We start from the raw sequence: 24,680 nt of genomic DNA on the forward strand, positions 1-24,680 counted from the left end.
ATATGCAATCTACCTTTGTTTATGTATCACTTTATCTTGAAAAATATATCTACTGTAATAAACATTAATTTCCTGTGAATATGACAACTCTTAATTGTGCTACAGTTGACTCCATTCACTTGCCAAACATATAAAGAAGTTGGTTGGTTAAAACCACACCCTTGTTACTTACAAGGACCTATTTCAACATTTTCCAAAGTACAATGATACAACTGGTTAAAGTTTCAACCAAAGACTAAAACCAATTTTGGATTAAAGCACATGGATTAAAAACATATTTAACCTATATAAATATTTCCATTAAATTTTACAAGTAAACATAAATTTGAATTCAACTAGTATCACTAGTAAAATTTAGTCTGCAAATACGAACTCTTTTGTGCTTTTTTTTTCTTCATATATTAAAACTCTAGTAGTCCTTCAATTATCTAAAACTAGAAGCAAAAAAGATATGAAACCATGAAGAAATTATATTGAAAACTTACAAAATAAAATAAATAACATCTTTGTTTTTTAATAAAATATATTAAAAGTTTATAAAATGAGTAAAAACTATGAAAAGTAAGAGAAAAACGAAATACTTCAAAGAATTTTCAAACAAAGAAGAATGAAAGAAGCAAGTTATAAATATGATTATAAATCCATGCGTTGTCAATGTCACACCATCTTTACAATACCGGTTAAAATCTGTTAAAATAATTGAAAACTTCTAAAATTCATGAAACCACTTCAAAGAGGATTAAAATAATCATTTCAAGTTATAATTATTATGATTAGAAACCAGGGCATTTTTATTTGTCGTTGTTTTTATTTTCTTTGAAAATGTTGAAAACAACAATTTCCTCATTTTTAGCTTCTTACAAAATCAGAAGATGAGCAAGCCAAACGATTTCATTTCCTCAAGCCAAGAGTTAGAATACTCCATCTTTTCTTAGATTCATATTCTCAAGAATAAATTTGCATAAAAGTGAAACAAACATACATACTATGTAACAATTAACTATATACAATAAATTTTCTATTTACTTGAGCGATTCAATAAAAGAATGTTACTTTTTAACATACAAATACTTTTCCAAACATCAGGAAAGTATATATATATATATATATATATATATATATATATATATATGCTACAAAATATCTTAAAATATATGTATTATATTTTTCATCTTATTCTGTCACAGAAGAACAAGAATTTCAAATATTGAAGACAACCAAATAATCTCGAGTAAGAGAAGCTTTAACTACATCTTAAATAGAAATAATATACGAATGATCACTTGGAGGTTCAGTTTTTATAGTTGTATGTCAGAAGAAAGATTGGTTTTGCTATAATATCTGCATTTTAAACGTTTCATGAACTTCCTTTTACCAAATGAAATGGGGACTGTAGCATTGTGCAACAGTAATACTAATTATTACATTGTTTACAAATGCTGAAATAAGAAGTCAAATAAACAAATTTGGTAAATAGAAAGCATAACCTTCCCAGCTCCCACATCCACTGTATATCATTTGTCAAGCACTGTTGTTGAAGCAGAGTTGAGGTAGGTTATTACAAGATCAGCTGCTTGCCAACCTGAGGCAATTGATTTTCCCACCGAGAGTCCTCCTTTGTGATTACCTACGAAGTTCATCATTATTAGCATAAGAATTTAGGGTGCATTTGAAAGAGCTTATTGCAGTTTATTTTCCCAATGTTATGACACAAGATCTTGAGTAAATGTTTGCATGAACTTACGAAAATAGCCTAGTTCTTCAGAATAACTTCCATTTTATATGACAAAACTTATTTAATACACTTAATTAGATGGGCATTACAAATTAACGCATTTTCTTAACCTATTCCGCATAATATTATCTCTACATGGCACACCTGACTTCAAGTGGAATTTTAAAAGAAAAAGACCGAATCAGTTACCAGCAAAGAAAACTCCAGGCAGATCTTTTTCCATCTTATCAATTGCTTCAACTACTGACCCATAGTTACGTCCGTACAAAGGAAAGCCTTTGCTCCAGTAAAAATGACTGTCATTGAGCACAATTTAGAACTTACAAGGTTAAAATAATAATATAAAAGAAAAGTAATGAAAATAAACTGAAGACATACTTAACAAATGTTGGTTCCCCCTCTGCTCCCAGCAACTTTCTCAGGTCAGAAGTAACAATTTTCTGAAGTTCATCACTACAGTAAACAAGTAAACTAACAATGATAGAGATATAAAAAAAAAAGACAAGTCAACAGGAGATTATATATGGCTTTTGACATGTATTATTATACCAATATATCTATTGTCACTGCTACTGCTACGTTTATATAATTTATAGAATAGGAGTGACGAGACAAAGATAGTGACAAAATATACTCATGGTTCTAGTTCTGTAAAATATATGATTACAACTACAGTAAAAGTACGTTGAAGCTTGAGCCAGTTCCCTGTTTTGGGTTCCGCCAACGAAAGTAGTATAGAGGTAAGAATCACCAGGTGCACGATCTGGAAACATCATAGAGGAAAAAAGTGTACCTGTTGAGCAAGATAACTTAGCAGTTACATAAAAAAAGTAGTTATAATATAACCTAATTTAGATATTTTGAACTATAGACACATGGAAACATTACCAAGTGTTTTTAAACCATTTTGTCTTTCTTTAGAAGGAACAAGAACTCCAAAACCCTCCAATGGTCTCTTTACATTCTCCTTTTTGAAGGTAGTAATCATGACTGAGATTGGCACGTAGCTTATCTGCAACAGGGGTTGTGAGATGCTGTCTTAAAAACAATAACTAATAGAATGTAAAACTAATTACTTCGGTTTATTTATTGGATGTCCCCAAAAGATAAGTATGATAACCTTTCACATTCACAAACAAGCTAATTTTACATGGCTATAGCTTTGTTTGACAACCCCTTTCACATTCTGATTAATGGTGCAGTTAGGGCGTAGCATGGGACCTTATATTTGCAAACAAATAAATTTTGAAGTAAATAATCAAACTCCAAGTCAAATTGAAACGGTAAATACCTCGGGAAGAAAATTAAGTGGAAAGGGAATGCTCCTTTTTGTTATCTTGATATCCTTGACATTACATAGAGGAGCCTATATTATTATCACACAAAAAAATCATCAGAAATTGAGGTCATCAGTAGTAGTAACTAACATCATGATACGTGTTTCGCTGAAAAAGTGTAAGCTTCCAAATAAAACTTCAGAAACTAACCCAACAAAAGAATCATATCACATTTTAAGAAAAGGAAAATAAATGTTGTAAAACATCCCAACTTATGTTTCTTTTAATAAAATAATGCTTCTTAATAGTAAAGACCAATGCAAATTAGTAGATTACAAATAGCAGATTTGTAAGAATAAATCTACAACCTCGCTTTCATCAACAGAGATTCTAGCACAATTGTAACATATTCTAACTCAGAGTTCCCTTAAATAATATTTATAATTAATTTTGAGCAACGTGAAATACCAGGTGACATTAGCATTGGTCTACAGCAATTAGTATGCCACAAACAAAGATGCATTCAGATATATAGCAGTAACACTTAATATAATTACAAGAACTTGATGGTTTTCTCTCTCTTGAGGGTTCTTGAATAATTGAATTAAACTTTTATGCATTTTTTATGTCCTTCGAATAGTAAGCCTCATAGTTAATTTATTTGTTACATATCAAGTGCCGAAGTTGGTTACAGTAGTATTGTATTCCTGATTTTACATTGATGGGTTTTGCAGGATAACCATGGCTCGGAGCTTTTTATTCCTGGGTCTAACTTATAGTTCGCCAATTCTTGTGTGTGTCATGGGCCTCTTGATTCCAACGTTTAGCTTTCTTCTCTCTCTCATTCTCAGGTTCCTCAAAAACTTTCAGTGACTTGATTGTTTATACACCTCTTCATTTCGATCATATTGCACATTTGCCATGCAAGGGTGTATCAAAAGATTTATGCGATATAACTTTTAGTAACTTGTAAAATTGTATATATTATATTGAACAAAGTTGTTTATTTGGTTCAACCTTTTCATGACTATCTGGCAAGAAGACAGAAAAGACATTTTTTTTATCGCTCGACAGAGGAATAGCAATTGCAATGATAATGCCTTTTCTTGTTTCTTACGAAACGTTCTTTTATTTAGTTTATCCTACTTTTTATTTGAAATTCAAACTTTTCTTCACATGAACACCAGCTCACATATTTGTCAAATATTTGCCTTACTTTAGTTCAACTTTAGTCATATACTCATGTTCACATATTATTCATGCAAAACTTTCAGTGGCTACATCTAAAGATCAAGTGAAAGAATGGAAGACAGCCACACTAACCGTAACGATTACTGCATCGACATCTTGGGTGCTTTGGTTAGAAACACAAGTAATAGACCAGTTTTGTGATGAGGAACTTTCATCATGACCATAAGCTAATGTCAAAACCTTTGAATTTAATTTGAGGTTCTCTTTCCCGAGCTCTTTGCACAGTGTATCTGTTAGTGTCTGTGCTGGATAACATTATAATTGAGATGAAAGATAATCGCCTAAGGAGATTCATACAATATTCATATGGTCAATGTATCTGATCAAGCACAGGACAAGGTTTTCTCAGACGAGATATAGTTGCACAACAATACAGTACCTGCATCCCACCCTGGAAAGAAAATGAACCACGCTTGTGTTTGTTTTTTTTCAGTGCAGTCTTATTTTCTCCAGTTTTTTCCCTTTTGGAAAATAACTTAGATTGCAATGCCCCAGCAATAACGGAACCAAACCTGAAAATATAGAATATCCACCATGAACAACTATAAAAAAAATTATACCTTACATCTCTAAGGAAACTACCTCACAACTCCTACACCCAAAATTTACTTGAAAAAAGCAGAATGCTCAATTGATTAAAGGGTGACGGTTGAACAATGTTGGAAATCTTAAATAACTAGTGACATGAGTAAATTATAATATTTAAGTGGGTGCAAAACTCACCCTATAAGCCGATTTTATGAGATTGAATTCATCTTAAAATCCATTTCTTAAGATGGAATCAAAGTCTATCAAGCAAGGTTTATTGGGTCTATCCTGTCACTGACTATCAGGTCCCTATCAGACCACCCACAAATATACAGTCTCACACTTGAAATGTTCAGTTCTCAACGTGAGGGGGGTGTGTTGAAGATCCCAGATCGACTAGAGATAAAGACATTTCATAGTATATAAGTGGGTGCAAACCTCATTTTATAAGTTGGAGGTTGAATTAGGCTTAGAGAAAGACTATATATAGGGGAATGAGAAAAAAGGATAAACTAGAGTACCCAATCAATAAGGTAAGATGATGACATCCTTAAAGAGAAAAAATGTTGTACGGACAACATTCCCCCAAAATAATGAGGAAGATGATTGTTAAGAAGTGTTTGAGTAGTTTCCATAAGACATTTGTTTTTGTGTTCCACAACTCCATTTTGTTGGGAAGTACGAGGGTACGAAATTTGAAGGATATTATTGGATGCCATGAACAACAGGAATAGATGAGACAGATATCCAGGAGTATTGTTACTATGAGAAGCACATATGGATATAATATATTGTGTTTTTATTTCATAAAAAGAATTTGGAAATATAAAAAACACTTCTGATTATTCATTAATCAAATCTAGAGACGTCTAGAATAATCATTAATAAAGGTAACAAAATATTTAAAATCAGATAGTGGTCAGAAAGAGTAGCACTGCAAAAAGGACCCAAATATCTTCATAGTGAACTAAATAAAAAGGACACAAAACTTATTTATTAAGACAAGTGATGCACTGATACATTCATCAGGCCAATGTATTCGTGTCAAAGACGTATCCGATATGGCTATGTGTTGGAGATCCCACATCGACTAGAGATTAGAGCCTTTCATTGTATATAAGTGGGTGCAAACCTCAACCCTATGAGCCGGTTTTATGGGGTTGAGTTAAGCTTAAAGTCCACTTCGTAATATGGTATCAGAGCCATTTCGAGCCTATCCTAGCGAGTATTTGTGTTGGGCCTATCGTGCCACCTGCTATCGAACCACCCATAATATATAGTCCCACGCACGAGTTGGCAGTCTCGGCGTGAGGGGGGTGTGTTGGAGATCCCACATCGACTAGAGATTAGAGCCTTTCATTGTATATAAGTGGGTGCAAACCTCAACCCTATGAGCCGGTTTTATGGGGCAGTGGACTTTAAGCCTAACTCAACCCCATAAAACCGGCTCAATGGGATGAGGTTTGCACCCACTTATATACAATGAAAGGCTCTAATCTCTAGTCAATGTGGGATCTCCAACACTATGTTTAAAATACGTATTCGTAGAGTGTCATTAATTAAAGATAAAAGAGTGCTTAGTGCTTGTAAGTTAAAATTGTAGCTTTTTGGTGCAACTAATAGTCTTGTATTACGAATTCTCATTGTCCTTTAGGTTAAACCTTAATCCAATAAAAGACATTGTACTAGTATATATAATTGTCATCATTTCTATTTTTATATATTAACAAACATTAAACATACATAAAATATATAATCTTTGTGATTTATTCCATGAAATCAGTTTTAGGAATTGATATTTGAGAACCACTTAATTAAAGAACAAGTGTTGTGATAACAAATGTTGATAGAAGCAACTCTCACTTTCACCACTTGTTTGTATTAAACTATAATTTGTATATACATTTGTGTTTCATAAGTTTGACTAGGGTAATACCTAATAATGATTTTCAATTTTAACATGGTTTCTTAAACAAAATTACAATAACATTTATTTTATTGTGAATTATAGAAATGCATGATTTAAACATATTTGAACATTTCGTATCCTATATTTTTTAAGATGAGACGAATCACCATATCAGATAAGTTTTGTATCCGATACTTGTACTGTATTTGTGCATCATGGTTTGAGAGTATCAGGAAAATAATGATGAATATGTTCTCCTAACTAACATGACTCACTATCCAAATTAGACAAATGTTTTAAACTTAACACCATCAATTTTGTCAGCCCAAAATGTCCTATTTGTGCATAAATCGTCATTAGAGAGATAGTCAATGCACATACCAATGGTGATATAGAGAGATAGTAAAGGCCATTTAATTTACATCTTAACATCAGTCATTGGACCTGATATTTGATCATTCAAGGTAACATTATTTCAAGTGAAAGTGAGGATAATATCATGGAATTAGGTCAATCAGGTGATAGACAGTAAATTAAAAGGCGGTTAGGAACATAAAGAACAGAGTCAACAATATGGATGAAAGGAGTTGGATAGTACCACTGTTGTAAACATATGTTTGTGAACCATTGATAGTAGTTACAAAAACCAAATTGGTGGCAGTAATGAAGGAGAAGAAAAGAGAATGATTATCAAATATATGATCAGTTACAGTAGAGTCAATGACCCAAGGATCAAGGAAAGGAAATTGAGAGAGACAGGAAGATGAACTACTAGTGTGCCATTGAAGCCGTTACTAGTGGATTAGCATGTCACACAGTAGATGCACGATAAATATTGGGTGAACGAATTGGCAACAGAAAATAGTGAGAATGATGGATTTAATAACACTACATAATTAAGCATCAATCTTTATCTATTATTCACATTCTATAGGAACAAATTCAAAAATTGTTGAGATGGGATTTGTAACGCAACCCACTTCACCGTAACCCAATTTCAGGAACCCAGGTGGAATACTTAGACCACTCCATCTTCTCAATACTAAAATTATGGTGAGAAAATGTGGGAGAATCTATTATGGGGGCTTCATGTGATGTTGAAAAACATTTTTTTTCTTTAAATTTGGACAAAAATAGTAATAATAAAACAACTTAAGGAGAGCGGGAGAAAATGTGGCCACCTGAAACCTCTTCTCGGAGCAGTGTTGGAAAAATGAATGCAAACTTCGGAGAAAGGTTCGCAAAAAAACATATGCTCCAAAGACAATGTGTCTACTAGGGCAACAGAGTATTGAAAAAGACTTTAATATTGTATGAAACTATAGGAAAGAAAGAGACATTGAACTAAAATAGCGTGTTTTTCAGAGAGCATGGACGCTATATTTTTATTGCAAAAAAAAATAATTAATACAATAAATAAAGGAGATTTGATATCCTGTAATAATAAAGATATAATATGAAAATAAATAAAAATGTTCCCAATAATACATATATAGTCTAGATATTCTTGACTATATAGGATATGTTCTTTATTTCAATAATTATACTTTAATTATGTAAGGATATAAAGAACTAACAGTCACACCAATTACATTCTCATCATTTCCATTTGTAACAATCAAATCCTTTAAAACAAGGAATAGAAATATGTTGAAATGAATAAAAAGATTTTGAAGATATTTTTTTCTAATTAGTATAAAAATATTGTGAATATTTTTATCCTAATAATATGCTATTTAAAACAGTTATAACAGAAAGCATCAGCCAAAATAAACTAAGAGTGCTAAAAGAAAGTTACAGCAATACCTTTTCTCCAAATTCCACAACTCTGGGAAAAAATGAGGCATCTGTTGGAAATAGATTAAAACAGGTAATTTAGAGACAAGTTAGGACAAGTTAAAGTATTTGTTCAGAGGGAATGTACCTCACTTCAAATCAAAACTAGTTAAAATTAGCAAGATAAAAACAATCTAAAATTTTGGTATAACTAGGACCTTTGCCCCTAATACCAACAGCACATGCTACCGTATAGTTCATGTGTTTGATTGCCACTAAGACCAACAATATGATTTCTCTTTCTCTCTCTTTGTTAGAGCAGCCTATATTCCCTATATCCTCTTAACATGTCATGTGTTAAACCCAATACATCAAGCATGATTTGAATAGCACACAGAAAGGGGAGTTGGGCTAAAACCACTCAATAGAAGTGGCAAGTGGGTAGTAGGAAAGCATTGGATAGAATAAAGGGAACAGGGTAAAATATAAGGGAAGATGAGGAATGTTAAAGAAGAACTTGGTATAGGATTGAAGATGGTTGGCCTTGGAGAGCTAGGTTATTTACTGTTCTTTCACGTCTGTAGTTTCTTAGTTATATTCACAGTTTTTTGTAATAGAAAAGGAGGCTAGTCAAAGAGGTAATGCATAGGGAGAGGGGATTCTAATTTAGGGCTTATAAGGTCTTCGACTTTGTAACTACAATAACTACCTTTTGTGTTGTGATTCTCCCAAGGTTCTTATCATAATCATTCTTTAAAAATAAATTGTCTATAAAACACAACACAATTCGTTAGAGCAGTTTTTGTACAAATTGTACCATACCTACTATTGCAGTTTTTGTAGTCAGGAAAAAACTAACATGTCATGAACTATTAATTTTACTATCCCAGATAATAGAAAAGCAAAAGGTCAATAGAGAAGTTACTACGATTTCGAAAAGCAAAGTTAACTGTCCAATATGATTATGCAATCTAATTAAAATCAAAACTGAATTTTTGTATTCGTACCAAAATTCAAACTTGAAGGCATGAAATATGAAATAATGTAAAAATAAATTCATTTATGAGAAATAGCTCACCGAAAGTGATTCAGGATCCGTTGCACTAGTGCCTCCAACAAAAGGATCAACCAGATAGTCCACAACCTTCAAATAGTTTTGTTAGAATAAGGCATACAACACTTGAGCTAGTGTTCAGATGTTTAATGTGATCCTCCAATTCAATGTATCTCTTTTTGTCTAATTTTCTTACCAACAACATTAGCCTTGTCTCATACGACAATAATGGGTGGACAAAATAGGCAGAAAGGACTATATTACATATATTTGGGTGACTAGAAGACCTCAATGAACATTTTGATAACAGAGGGACCAAATTGAACAAATTAAAAAATTGTGAGTGTAGTGATGATTCACGAGAAAATATAGTTGATAAGCTAGAATGGGATATTGTAATTAATTACAAATGTGTTCTTAGAAGCTATTAGAATATTCTAGAGATCTCTTTATAATCTTTCCCTTTTAAGGATATAGAGGTTGTTGTAATCTTTCAAAAATTAATTTAATAAAATCTTCTCCAATTCAATTTAATCTTTTTCAATTTGGTATCACAGTTTTCGATCTTGGGGTTGTGCTTCCACATTTCTTCCGCATTTCTTCATTGTTGTCTTAGCTATGATTCCCTAGACTGGCTGCCTGAAGTGCACCCATTTCCTTCTATTATTGGGGTTGCCTAAAGTGCATCCTACTTGGTTTCACGACCACCTTCTCTATCATCACCATTTTCATTGTCATCCAAAGAGTTTTATTGGAGCTAAGTCGTTTAATCTCGAGTCACCTTTTGTCCCTTTCATACATCCTTTTGTCCCTTTCATACATGAACCGTCTCCTGCTGACACTATTCCCGGTACTCCAGATACTTCTCCTAGCACCTCCCAAATGGATGTCTCTAAAGCTACCCTTCAGAAGGGAAACTTTGTTCCCAAGTCAAGTTCAACTCCAAAAATTAGTCACCCCGTATACAATATCAGAGGAGACAAAACCAACACAACCTGATCCAATAACAACTCCAATCATCTAAGCTAGGGGTAAGTGTTCATTCTTCTAACAACCTTGAATCTTTGAAAATTCCTTGAATAAATAATTGTGAACCTGACCTTTTTGACTTGCCTATTGCTTTGAGAAAAGGAACTCAATCTTGTTCCAAGTATTCTATTTCTCATTTTGTGTCCACTAAACACCGTTTTATGCAGCACCAAAGTTTCCTCTCTACCACTGATGGAGTTAGAGTCCCTTTCAGTTCCAGAAACATTGAAGGATAAGAATTGGGTTCAAGTTATGACTGAAGAGATGAGTGCCTTAGAAAAGAACTAGGCATGGGAGATTGTTAATATAAGGTAAAAAGGCAATAGGATGCAGGTTGGTTTTTAATGTAAAGTATAAATTTGATGGCACATTGGATGATTACAAAACAAGATTAGTTGCTAAAAGGTATACTAAGACTTGTGGTATTGATTATGAGGAGACATTCGCTCCAATGGTGAAGATATACTATTAGAATCATTCTCTCATTTGCAACTTATTTTGGTTGGGAATTGCAACATCTTGATGTGAAAAATATTTTCTTGCATGGACATCTAGAGGAAGAAGTCTACATGGAGATTCCTCCAGGTTTTAGGTCTATTGAAGAAGGGAAAAAAGTGTGCAGGTTGAAGAAAGTATTGTACATACAGACTCAAGCTTTTGCCCCGTGCTTGGATTGATACATCCACTCAGGATTTGATCTCTATGGGGTAACTACAAAGTCAAGATAACCATACACTGTTCATCAAGCATTTCCTAGAAGGTGAACTTACTCTACTCTTAGTCTATGTTGATGGCATGATTATTGTAGGAGATGATGAACATGAAAAGCAAATTTTGAAAGAAAAACTTGTTGCTGAGTTTGAGATGAAGAATCTAAGACAATTAAGTACTTCCTTGGGATAGAGGTAACCTACTCGAAAAAAAGGCATTTTTATCTCCGTAAGGAAGTATGTTCTTGATCTTCTCAAAGAAATGGGTAAGATTGATTGCAAGACCACTGGAGCTTTTAAGGAACAAAACCATAGAATTGAAAGTGATGAAGCTAGTCATACTGTGAATAAGGGCCAATTTCAAAAACTTGTGGGGAAACTCATTTAGTTAGACCACACCAAACCTGACATAGCTTATGTTGTAAGTGTAGTTAGTTAGTTCATGCATGATCCAAGAGAGAAACATATACAGGCAGTGAACAAAAGACAAGTCCAGTAAGGGTATTATTGTTCAAGACAAATGAAAATTTAAAAATGGAAGTATAAGGTTATGTAGGGCCTGTCATAGATAGGAGACCTACCTCAGAATATTGCATGTTCTTGGGTGGAAATTTGGTGACTTGAAGAAGTAAAAAAGAAAATGTTGTTGCAAGATCTACTGCAAAGGCCGAATTCCAAGCTATGGTAGATGGGGTGTGTGAATTGTTATGGCTGAGAATTATTTTGAACAATCTTAAAGTGATATGTAGAGAGTCTATGGCTCTTTATTTTGATAATAAACCAGCTATTAGCATTGAACACAATTCAGTTCAGCATGATAGGACCAAGCATAAATAGATCGACACTTTATTGAAGAAAAGCTAGGTAGTGGCCTTATTACTTCTTATGTCCCATCTGAGTTTCAGTTAGCAAATCTAATTACAAAAGCTCTTCCCACTAAACTATTACATGATCTCACAAGCTGGGAATGAGAGATGTTCATTCACTAGCTTCAGGAGGAGTATTGATTCAAGAGAAAATACAGTTGATATTTTACAGTGGGATATTGTAATTAATTACAAGTGTGCTATTAGAAGATTCTACAGATCTCTTTGTAATTATTACTTTAGGGTTGGAGTTCCGTATATATAAAGGTTGAAGTCCTATTTCAAAAATTAATTCAATAAAATCTTATCTTATTCATTTAATCTCTTTCAAGTTGTAGTTTAACAAAAATATTGTGCTCGAAGATGTATGAACTGTACATTGCAAGTATATATCATGTTGGTCACAAGCAGAAAAACAACCAATGAGTGACGGCTATTGTGGTGTGGCTTATACCTCTTTCCCAAAATGACGTTGAAAGAACCTTCTAACACTGCAAGAAAGAAAGCAGAACAAAAGCTAAAGATATTACTTCTATGATATCATAAAATATAACATAGTAAGGTTTTGTTGAACTTGGATGTCATCAATTGAGGTTTATTGAACCTTTCCTCAGAATTTTCATCGCACACATTAGAGGGGGCACTTCTTTTCCACAAAAATGGTTCAAAAATGACCTGGATCTGCAAATTTGGAAAGTTAAGTGGACAAGTTATCCTCTTGAAGCTGGATGAATGAGTAGGTTTAGTTAGATACATTTCTAAGGGGTAATGAATACCACTAACAATACCAGAAAAAAGGAAAAAGATAAGGAAAAAACAGCATGAAAAAACTATCTCTCATTTTCCCTTATGATTGAATTAATCTAAATTATTTCCAAGACATTTTTTATTTAGTTTCAGAGTTTGGCCATCAACTTCATTGGGTACATCTAATGCCAGATTCCCATGTTTGATATTCTTAGTAGAAGATCTATTTCAAGGACAAGTAATTTTTAGCATACATATAGTACAACTAGAACTAGTACATTTTTAACATACAAATCGTTCAAGTAATTCTGATGTTAGATATTCTCAATATAAAAACTAGTAGAGAAACCTTGACAAGAATAAAAAGTTCATACAAATTTTCACAAATCAGAGTGAGCTGTAGAGAGTCCATGACTCTTTATTTTGATAATAAAGAATACAAGAAGACTACTATAATATTTAGTTTGAGAGATGAAGCTTTGACAAAACAATTGAGTAAAGGATTGATAATATAGCACAAATGTTGGGATTGAAAGAACTTTGTGAACTTCTATTGTTATTGTTATTTATAAATGCTATGTTTATTTAGACTTTCTATACTTTATGTCCGAACCAAGTTGATTCCTCGTGTGAGGTTATCTAGACCAATAAATCATTGTTATAACTTATTTCTACATTAAGATGGAACAATTCACCATAGTCTCAGCTTTGCGACCATTGAGTCCTATGGTTGGTTACATAGGGTTCAAATACATGAAAACACCTTCTAGCCTTATTCATGTACTATGGGAAATTAATGGTCGTTCATTACCATTGAGCATTAAGCACACTATCAAGCCCAAGGAATTTGAATTTCAAAGGAAACACAACATTCTTAGCATAGATCTATTTCAAGGACGAGTAATTTTTAGCATACATATAGTACAACTAGAACTAGTACAATTTTAACATACAAATCATTCAAGTAACTCCGATGTTTGATATTCTCGGTATAAAAACTAGTAGAGAAACCTTGACAAGAATAAAAAGTTCATACAAATTTTCACAAATCAGAGTGAGCAACCTCTTAAAAATTTAATAGGATACGCAAAACTGCAAGGTTGGAAGTTCCTAAAAGGACTAATTGTTCAGTATTTTAGAAATAACTTGTACAAGTTAACTCTTGCAAAAAAAAAAAAAGGACTAGGCAACAACCTCGTAAGCCTTTTTTTCCCCACAACAAATAGGTGTCAACAGAAAATGATTCACCGCAATGGGATAAGAAATCTCATAATATCCCATTTTAATTAGTAAGAGATTGGAGATTGGGCCGTTCACATATCCCACTAATACAAAAGGGAACCGGAAGTAGAAAAAAAAACCTATATCCATATGCTGAGGCAAAACTAGTCATAGTTCTCAGCTAATTGTTATTTCCAAAGCAATGAGATTGGGCCATTGACATTGTATGCTAATAATGTCAAAAACACAATCACAGGACTCCATACGTCATTTCATACATCATGGAATATTTGGAATTTAATACTTTGAAAATATACTTCGATTTTAAAAACACGTTGAAAGAATTAGTGACAAAATAGGTCAAGGAGGATAACACCCCTATGGTTACCATGTTGAGAAGAGAGAAAGCACGAAGGAATATAATGAATTTAATATGTTGGGTACAAACAATGAGTATTTTCATTTATATTGAAGAACAAATACAACAATAAGGAACAAAATCAATATCTAACTATGGAAAATATTTGGTAAGATATTTCCCGGCCAAATCATATCTTATGTCCCTATTTAATGTAATCAAATCATATCTCTAACAAAATAAACCCGTATTTCTAACAACCTCAAGCTAGAGCAAATGTATCTATTAAGAAGTGGACGTTAAGTCTAACTCAACCTTATAAAACCGACTTATAAGGTGAGGTTTGCACCCCACTTATATACTATGAAATGTCTTTATCTATAGTCAATGTGGGATCTCCAACACAGCCCCTCACGCCGAGGCTGCCAACTCGTGCGTGAGACTCTATCTTTATGGGTGGTCCGATAGTGATAGGCCTAATAAACCCAACAAACTCTCCCTAGGACAGACTCTAAATGACTCTGATCTGATACCATATTAAGAAGTGAACTTTGGTTGAAAGAAGAGGATTGAATGTATTTCTGAATGTATTTACAAATGTGATTATAGACTATGAGTTTAGGGTTTAACTATGAGTGGTAAGAGTTCTAGTTTCTTATACTTTAATGTTTCTAGTACTGAAAATATCTAGATTACAGACTCTGGTGCTACTGATCATATGACACCTCATTCCTCTTATTTTTCATCTTATACTGCTTTATTTGGTAACTAATATATTACTGTTGCTAATGGTTCCAATACCCCCGTTACTGGTCGTGGTAACATCCCCCTTCAACCTTCCTTTCCTTTAAAAAATGTGTTTCATGTTCCCAAACTATCCAATAATTCAAAAGGTTACCCAAGATTTAAATTGTGTAGTGGTATTTTTTCATTCCCATTGTTTTTTTCAGGATCTTGTCACGGGAAAGAATATTGGAATTGCTAAGGATCAAGGCGGGTTATATTATTTATAGCATGAAGAAAATAAAAAGTGTCTTGGTCTTGGTCATCATCCATTTAGTACCCTAAAGTCTTTATTCTTGTTTTATTTACAAAAGTGTTTGTTGAGTCTTTTCATTGTGATGTTTGTCAGTTTGCTAAACACCATTGGACAACTTTTTTTCCCAATGGTAATAAAAGTTCTAAACCTTTTGATCTTATTCATTTAGATGTATGGGGACCTTCACTTATTCCTAATATCTTGAGTGCAAAATGGTTTGTTTCATTTATTGATGATTATACTCGGGTTACCTGGATATTACTCATGAAAGATAAGTCTGAAGTTTTTCACTTGTTTGTAAATTTTTACAAAATGGTTCAAACACAATTTGCAAGTCCAATTAAGAGATTGTGTTGTGATAATGGAAGATAATATGTGAACCAAAACCTTTCCAAGTTCCTTCAGGAAACTGGAGTTATTCATGAATTAACTTGAGTGGACACTCCTCAACAAAATAGGGTTGCTGAAAGGAAGAACCGTCATCTACTTGATGTTACTAGAGCTTTACTTTTTTCCAAATGTCTGTTCCTAGATCTAACTAGGGGAAGCAGTCCTGAGTGTCACTTATTTGATTAATAGATTACCCTCTTGGGTTCTAGAGGATGTTACTCCTATTCAGCTTACGACCACATTCTATCCTTCATTCCCATTTTGACTTGTACTCAGAATCATGTCTTTGGTTGTCCCGCTTTTGTCCATGTTCATAGTCCTTATCAGGGTAAGTTAGATCCTCGCACCATCAAATGTGCCTTCATCGGTTATGCCCCCAACAAAAAGGGGTACAATGTTATCACCCTCAAAGTCGTAAATTTTATGTTTCCAAGGATGTCACCTCTCATGAAACATAGTCTTTCTTTCCTAATTCTCAGCTTCAGGGGGAAAGTATTCAAGAAGTTGAGTTCTTGAGTTGTCTCCTTTTCCTTTGTTGTAGGATTTCATTCTTAGAGAGGATGGCAAATACCCTGCACCAACATCGTTACCAGAGAAGAATAATGAGGACAAATATTTTGGAAAACAAGAACTCGTCCTGGTCGAACAACAACATCAATTGTCCGAACCAAAGGTAAGAACTCATACCCGTGAGACTCTTAAGGACACCTTAAATACTGCTTTTGAACCAAGCCTAAATGATTTATCTATTTCCTTGAAAAAAGAAAAAAGATCTTGTGCCAAATATCCTATACCCAAATTTGTGTCTACAGAAAAACTTTCTATGCAGCATTAGAGTTTTCTTTTAGTTATTGATTCTATCAGAATCCCTACATCATGAAGCCTTAAAAGATGAGAATTGGATTCGAGCCATGAATGAAGAAATGAACGTGTTAGAAATGGATGAGACTTGGGAGATTGTATAGAGACCAAAAGATAAGAAGGCAGTGGGTTGTAGGTGGATATACACAGTTAAGTATAAGTTTGATGGCACACTGGATCGGTATAAAGCAAAGTTGGTTGCAAAAGGGTATACTCAAACCTATGGGATCGATTATGAGGAGACTTTTGCTCCAGTGAAAAAAATGAATACAGTCAGGATTATTCTCTCCTTGGAAGCACGCTTTGGTTGGGCGATGCATCAATTTAATGTTAAAAATGCCTTCTTGCATGGAAGCTTGGAGGAAGAAGTATACTTGGAGATTCCACCAAGTTATGGTGCTATTAATGAAGGGAATAAGGTGTGGAAACTTAAGAAGGCCCTATATGGTCTTAAACAATCACCTTGTGCTTGGTTTGGAAGGTTTACTCAAGCTATGGTATCTTTGGGGTACCGACAAAGTCAAGGTGACCATACTCTTTTTATAAAACATTCTCAAAATGGTAAACTCACTATACTTTTGGTCTATGTAGATGATATGATTATTACAGGTGGTGATGAGATAAAATGAGGGAGGAACGTAGGAGGAGGATCGAGGGACGGGCGGGAAAACAATCATCTAGCAACTATGTTTCTTTTTTCTTCTCAAACATCCCCGACAGGTATGGGGAATCCGATATGCTTAAGATCTTCCAGAGGTGGGCAAGGGTGAAGGAAGTTTTCATTTCCCGTCGGCTAAACAGGTGGGGAAGGAGGTTCGGTTTTGTGCGTTTCTTCGAAGTATCAAATGCAGGAAGGTTGGAAAAGGAGCTGGACAATATCTACATTGGACATAGGAAACTTCATGTTAATGTTCCGAGGTATAGAAGAGCTGATCTTAGAGGCCAACCAAGAGAGGCTTGGAAACCGTATAGACATGAACCAACAAAGTACAAGATGAAAGAAGTGTGGAAGGAAAAGAAAGGAAAGGCGGTTGTGATGTCGAGTGAAAAGAAGCATACTTATGCGGATGCAGTGCGTGGTTACTCACAAGAGAAGTGGAAAGGAAAGAATGTTGAAACCAAGCACCAAGTTTTACCGTGGATGGCCATTAGCATGATCGGCCATATGAAACCGAATTATAACCACACCCGACTGTGTGAAGAGTTCATTAAGGAGGGGCTGAATATGGTTACAGTGAGGTTTATGGGTGATAGTATGGCACTACTTACACCTAAGGGTGGAGAGCGGATGCATGATATTCTTAATCAGAACAAAGCTTGGTTTGATAGGCTCTTTGAGACTATTGCACCCTGGTCTGAATCCATTACTGCCGAACATAAAATTATTTGGGCTAGATGTTTTGGGTTACCGCTCTCCCTTTGGACTAAGGATTGCTTCTCCAAAGTGATTGGTGAGGCGGCTACCCTAGTCTCTATCGATGAAGCTACGGAGACGTGGGATAATCTTGAATTCGCCAGACTACAATTGCGAGTGCTCAACTCTGGCTTTCTTAGTCTGTCGAAGAACATGCGGATTAATGGCCAACCCTATACAGTTTGCATCGTGGAGGAAGCGAGTGCGTGGGAGGGGGTAGCTGTCGGTGCAAGTGTTATTTCGATGATTATATGGAAAGTGTCTCATCTTCAGACTCGGTGGTAGAAGAATCTATCTTCTCGTTGAAAAGTAGCAAAGACGGAGATGACGACGCTGGTAGGGAGCTCCGGCAGGGGGAGGGGCCCGAGGAAGTAGACAAGACACATCAACCGAGTACGACAAAAAGAATGCCTATGGAGGAATGGTCAGGTAAAGAAAAGGTGGCGCAGAAGGCAGGAAGTAGATCTTACACGAATGAGGAAAGACGTAAGCAGACGAATGTGGAGGGGGAGGCACCTTTATCTGTATCCCAAAAAGTCAACTCAGTCTGTCGATCAGTACAGTCTGCCCTAAATTCTTTAATTGATTTAGCTGAGTCCTATGGGGATACCCTAAATTCTCCCATGGATCCCAATGTCAAGCTTCTACCCAATCAGGGGGAGCCTCTTTCAGATCCTGAGAAGTACAGGAGATTAGTTGGAAAATTGAACTATCTCACTGTTACTCGTCCTGATATTTCCTTTGCAGTCAGTGTGAGTCAATTTCTTAATTCTCCATGTAAAGATCATTGGAATTCGTATAGTGAAGTACATTAAAGGCTCTCCTGGAAAAGGTTTGTTATATGGTCATAATAACCATACTAAAGTCATTTGTTATTCAGATGCTGATTGGGCAAGATCTCCATCTGATAGAAGATCAACTTCTGGTTATTGTGTCTCCATTGGTGATAACTTGATCTCTTGGAAGAGCAAGAAACAAAGTGTTGTGGCAAGATCTAGTGCAGAAACAGAATATAGAGTTATGGCCTCGGCTACTTGTGAGCTTATTTGACTTAAACAGTTACTTAAAGAATTGCAATTTGGAGAGGTTACTCAAATGACACTTATATGTGATAATCAGGCTGCTCTTCATATTAGCTCAAATCCAGTTTTTCATGAAAGGACAAAACATATTGAGATTGATTGTCATTTCATTCGAGAAAAGATTATATCGGGAGATATCAAGACTGGGTTTGTTAATTCAAATAATCAATTAGCAGATATTTTTACTAAACCCTTACGAGGGCCTAGGATTGATTACATTTGTAACAAGCTGGGTACATATGATCTATATGCACCAGATTGAGGGGGAGTGTTAGATATTATTAGATATTATTAGATATAATTAGATATTATTTGATATTATGAGATATTATAGATATTGTTAGATATCTCATGCCCATATGTTTCTTTTCCTATATAAACATAACCCTATGTGTTCAATATACACAAGGGATTTACCCTATTCTTTCTTTTCCTTTAATAGGTTGCAAGACCACTAAAGTGCCAATAGAGCAAAATCATAGGATTGGGAATGATGAGGAAAACCAAAAGGTGGAGAAGACACAGTATCAAAGACTTGTGGGAAACTCATTTATCTATCACACACTAGGCCAGACATAGCTTATGCGGTTAGTGTGGTTAGCCAACTCATGCATGATCCACGAGAAAGACACTTGCAAGCAATAAATAGAATTATTCAATACTTAAAAGCCTCTCCGGGGAAAGGATTGCTATTCAGAAAAAGGGAAAACTTATCCATGAAAATATATACTGATGCTGACTATGCAAGATCAATTGTTGATAAGAGATCCACCACAGGCCATTGCATATTCCTCGGTAGAAATCTGGTGACATGGAGGAGCAAGAAACAAAATGTAGTTGCAAGATCAAGTGCAGAAGCAAAATTTAGAGTCATGGCTCAAGGGGTTTGTGAATTATTATGGATGAAGATCATACGCGATGATCTCAAAATAAAATATGAAGCTCCTACGGGTTTGGTGTGTGATAATAAGTCCGCCATCAGTAGTGCACACAATCTAGTTCAACATGACCGAACAAAGCACGTAGAGATAGACTGACATTTCATTAAGGAGAAGTTGGATAATGGTCTTATAGCCACTGAGTACGTCCCTTCAAGACTCCAATTGGCACATATGTTTACTAGGGGACTTCCCACAAAACAGTTCAAAGATCTTACTTGCAAGTTGGGAATGATAGATTTACATTCATCAACATGAGGGGGAGTGTTGCATAATTAGGAGATAATTATTCTATAATTAAGTGCAGATTTCATTCTCTATTTATTAGGACATATTTGATATATTTTAGTGATTTGATTTGATTTGTATAGTTTTAATTACCTATTATTTCTTACTTTCATTACCTATTATTTCTTTCCTTAATTAGGTTGCAAACGGTCTATAAATTGAGACTGTAATCACATTTGTAAATACTTCTCAGAAATATATTTCATCTACTTCTTTTAACTACATAATATGCATAAAAAACCATTGTTGGATCTATATTTGATAATGAAGGTGGTTGGAACATTAATGGCATTAGAATCTTGGAATTTCATCTTACTCAGAGACATTTATACAAAACCTCTCTCATCCCCACCACCACCTAAGCCTTCAGACCTGAATTTGAATGCAGTAGCCAATGGATTCCCTCCCTATGATAGACAGTATCACAAAGCTTTCAAGAAAGGTAGATAAAGATCGTGATGAAGATGAGCCACAGGATCAAGCTTCCATTATTCCAACATTGAGGAGAAGGTGATTTTTGGAGGAGTGTAGTGTTAGGATACACATAATGACTTAGTTACTTGAGGTGTTAGTTAGATACAAATAGGAAAGAAGGAGAGAGGGTAGGGAAAAAAAGTGTGATTTGTGTAGATTGAGCATTAGCTCTTTGTGAAGGGGAAGCCCTTGAAGTAGAGAGCTCCTATTTCTTGTTCTTTTCATTCTATTCAATAAAAACCTTTCTTTTCTTCTCTTTATATTTCTTGGTTCCTAACAATGCTTCATTCATATTTTGTTTTGAATATGACATATAATAAATATCTCTCTATTCAGCTTTTATCTTCTCTCTAAGAGAGTTTCCTTCTCATTAGGCTCTGATATCATAAAAGAATTAGTAACAAAACAAGTCACAAAGGATATTGAGAAGGGAGAAACCGAGAAGGAATATAATGAATTTCATGTGTCGAGAAGAGATAAACCGAGAAGGAATATAATGAATTTCATGTGTTGGGTACACCAGTATTCTTATTCTATTTATAATGAAGAAGGGATACAACAATAAGGAATGAAAACAATATCTAATAATAGAAAATACTTGGTAAGATATTTCCTATCAAATCATATTTAATGGAATCAAATCATATCTTTGGCATAATTAACTCATATCTCTAATAGCATAAATCCATTATTGTGAGGGTGAGAAGTTGTAAGTATCATTAATGAAATAGAAAAGCATTCATTGATAATGAAAATATTTGAAATCTCAAGAAGCTAAAATATCCTTGGTCATGAGAGAAAGAAACCTTTGATTGTGCAGAAAGTAGTTTACTCTTCAGTAGTGCTGCAGGATTTGTGGGGACCTGATATAAAAAGTTACCACATTCTATATTTATTATGAGACAAATAGAGCTGCAAAACATGAAAACCCATTTAAAAAGTTCAAATAATTTGAAGTAGAAAAACAAAAATCAACATTTTAGAAAAAGACAAAAGTTCAAATATATACCAGCACCGGTGCCCCATTTTTCACAATATAGCGCTTATGCTGGGATATTGGCTGTAACAACAGTAAATCAAATCTCAATCTTAATCACAACTATAACAAATATTGAAACTGTGAATAGACCTATCACCAATACTCTTAAACTTCCAAGTAAAACAATAAAATGGAGATTACATTTCAATAAACTAAAGCTCTGGCAGCTAAAAAATATTATAAAGTGGTCAACAGTGGAAGACAAATGAAAGAAAGTTGCTTTACAAAATCAGGAAAAGATATTCTTAGACATTCCGTTTTCTAAGCTGAAAATCCTTACAAATTGCTGCTTTTCTTGAAGTCCAAGAGCATCAATCAGACCTTTAACCTCAGTTTCACTTTCAGTCTGCACTAGATGAACAAAACTCTAACATCAATAATAAGAATATTGAATAAAGGAAAATTTACAAATAAGCCCATGATATTTAAGTCATTTTCAACTTTTATATATGAAGTTTATTTGTAACAGAACACGCAAAAGTTTGTTATATTGAAAACGTTAAATTTGGTTAGTCTTAACTTCTCAAAGTTGATGTAAGAAGCAATCAAGTGCCTTAAAAACATATGGATGAGTAACTTGCAACTCACTTTTAGGATGTCAAAACTTACAGAATTTATATTTCACTCTAACCAAACCTCAGGTAGGTTGTGTAACAAAATGATATTCTTGTAACAACGTTGAAAATAGAAAAAACACCAGAAGGGGTGAGTAGAAATTTTCCCTGGACTAAATTACAAATCCTCCTCCTCTAATGTGAAGATCTCTTTAAAAAAGCACATGAATAATCGATGATAAACTTACCATTGTATTAGCTCCCTCATCCCAAATTAGACCATCCCGAGAAACACTTCTCAACCTCCCTCCAGCTCTTCCTTCAGCTTCAAATACAGTGACATCCAGACCATGTGATTTCAGTTTGTAAGCGGCAGCAAGCCCACTTGATACCACCATACAAAAGTTAGCTAGACTTAATCGTCATGAATATTTAAAATGTCAGATACACCAATGATTGAAAAAATTATCATGGAGGATGCAGGCACCTCATGCCGTCGTCACATACAAAAGACCAAAATGCAATCAATCGTCATATTTCAGCCATATAGCAACAATGAAACAACCCGAAATAATATCATTTCATTATTCCATTAAAATCCATTTTCTTACACACGCTTCAATTCAACCTAAAACCATTGTTGGTGGAATTCAAAACCTTCCCAGCACATGAAAGGCAAGGTAAGTTTAAATCCAGCCAAGCCAACAATAACAATCCAAACTTCCAATAAGACTAAAAATTAAAATAAATAAATAAATTCAAGCATCAGCATTCGGCAGCAACCAGATAATATGTAGAGAAAAAATTACAAACAATGACAAATTCTAGCAACACACTTTTAAATACACTTTTGAACATAGTCTCTTCAACACACTCTTTATTTTAAGGTGAATAACAAGCAGCACATAAAAAAATATATCATTGGCATTTCTGAAAAATACGTAGGAAGAACTGATTTGATAACATCAGGAAGCGACCTCACCTTACCCCAGCACCAATAACAGCAACTCTTTTTACGGATCCTGCAGACTCAACAGTACCAAGTCAAGGTTTTGAAAAATTTAAGGAACGTTAAACACAAATCTTTGAAAACATGAATTTTACACTGAAATTAGTACACATTTTCTGATTTTTGCCTGGTTTAAGAATTGACACGCAGCTCAACTGAATACGAAACCATAGACAAATATTTAAACTTAAATTTCAAGCAATGTTAATTATGATTATAACAAAAACGGAGATAAATTAGAGAAACAAGATAGCTTACTTGGGTTATCGTCTGTTGCAGAGGAACTCATAATCTCTTTCAGGCTGCGGGCGGAGTTTGGTGGGTGTGAGATTGTGAGAGCTGAGAAAATATCCTCAAAAGCATTTCATCTCTTTGTTTCATTTTTTTTCTTTTCCTACTTTTTTACTATTATTATTACTAATAAATAATAATAATGATAATAATAAATATTGTAATGGGGTAAAAATATGTTTGAAAGTTATATTTTGAACATTTTTTTAACCATTTAGTATAGTTTTGCAATGAGTTCTAATTACAATTTTTTTTATTAAAGACATTATTTTTCAAACTTTTGAACACATAAAATTATTGTAAGAATTTTTTTTTAGAAAGTTGTTACATTCATAAATTATATCTAATCACTTGTGTTTTAGATGACTCCTTAATTTTCTCTAAGAATTATACCATACATATGAAGGGTCAAAGGCTTTTCGTTCTGGAATTCCTACGTAGGATAGTTTTTAACCGTCTTTTTATTTTTGTTATAATAAAAGTTATTTTTTCTATTCATGTTGGAAGATTTTTTATAAGTTTTTTTTATAGAGTATTGAGTGTGTTATGAGTTCATTGTTCTCTGTTTTTCAATTGTTGTAAATTTTCCAATGCATATCTTGATCTGAAACTTGGATATTCCTTTCTTGTTGTATTTCTCACTTGTGGTAAAAATTTGGGAATCCAATTCATCCTCAAAATGTTTTGACAAATTTTACATGTACACATATTCTAGATGACATTTTGATTAGCGTTGTGCACAATTTGCTCTCGGAGATTCAATTGTTAAAATTCTCTCAGTATGTTTCTTGACCTGAAATTTGGTACACTTATTCCTTATTGTCTTAGCTACTTATGGTT

General features: G+C 34.0%; 1 protein-coding gene across 4 annotated transcripts; it reads right to left on the reverse strand.

Annotated features, from left to right (window-relative positions):
- Positions 1–1,327: 1,327 nt before the first annotated feature.
- Positions 1,328–23,945, reverse strand: LOC137813713 (protoporphyrinogen oxidase 2). 4 transcript variants are annotated; one of them, XM_068616104.1, is made up of 18 exons: positions 23,808–23,945; positions 23,523–23,562; positions 22,789–22,924; positions 22,267–22,332; positions 21,957–22,007; positions 21,754–21,810; positions 12,740–12,816; positions 12,590–12,626; positions 9,555–9,620; positions 8,507–8,547; positions 4,643–4,775; positions 4,336–4,503; positions 3,027–3,101; positions 2,624–2,747; positions 2,420–2,528; positions 2,114–2,188; positions 1,925–2,031; positions 1,328–1,627 (listed from the first exon to the last, which is right to left on the reverse strand). In XM_068616104.1, exons 1-18 carry the CDS (start codon positions 23,836–23,838, stop codon positions 1,515–1,517), a joined length of 1,506 nt encoding a protein of 501 aa, XP_068472205.1. In that variant the 5' UTR covers positions 23,839–23,945; the 3' UTR covers positions 1,328–1,514. The 4 variants fall into 4 exon arrangements, with proteins under 4 accessions (XP_068472205.1, XP_068472207.1, XP_068472208.1 ...); XM_068616106.1 differs by having other exon boundaries at positions 21,754–21,859; XM_068616107.1 differs by having other exon boundaries at positions 21,754–21,859; positions 22,267–22,337; positions 23,808–23,890.
- Positions 23,946–24,680: the final 735 nt, after the last annotated feature.

The sequence above is a fragment of the Phaseolus vulgaris genome, chromosome 1 (genome assembly GCF_000499845.2).
Source record: "Phaseolus vulgaris cultivar G19833 chromosome 1, P. vulgaris v2.0, whole genome shotgun sequence".
Taxonomy (NCBI): domain Eukaryota; kingdom Viridiplantae; phylum Streptophyta; class Magnoliopsida; order Fabales; family Fabaceae; genus Phaseolus; species Phaseolus vulgaris.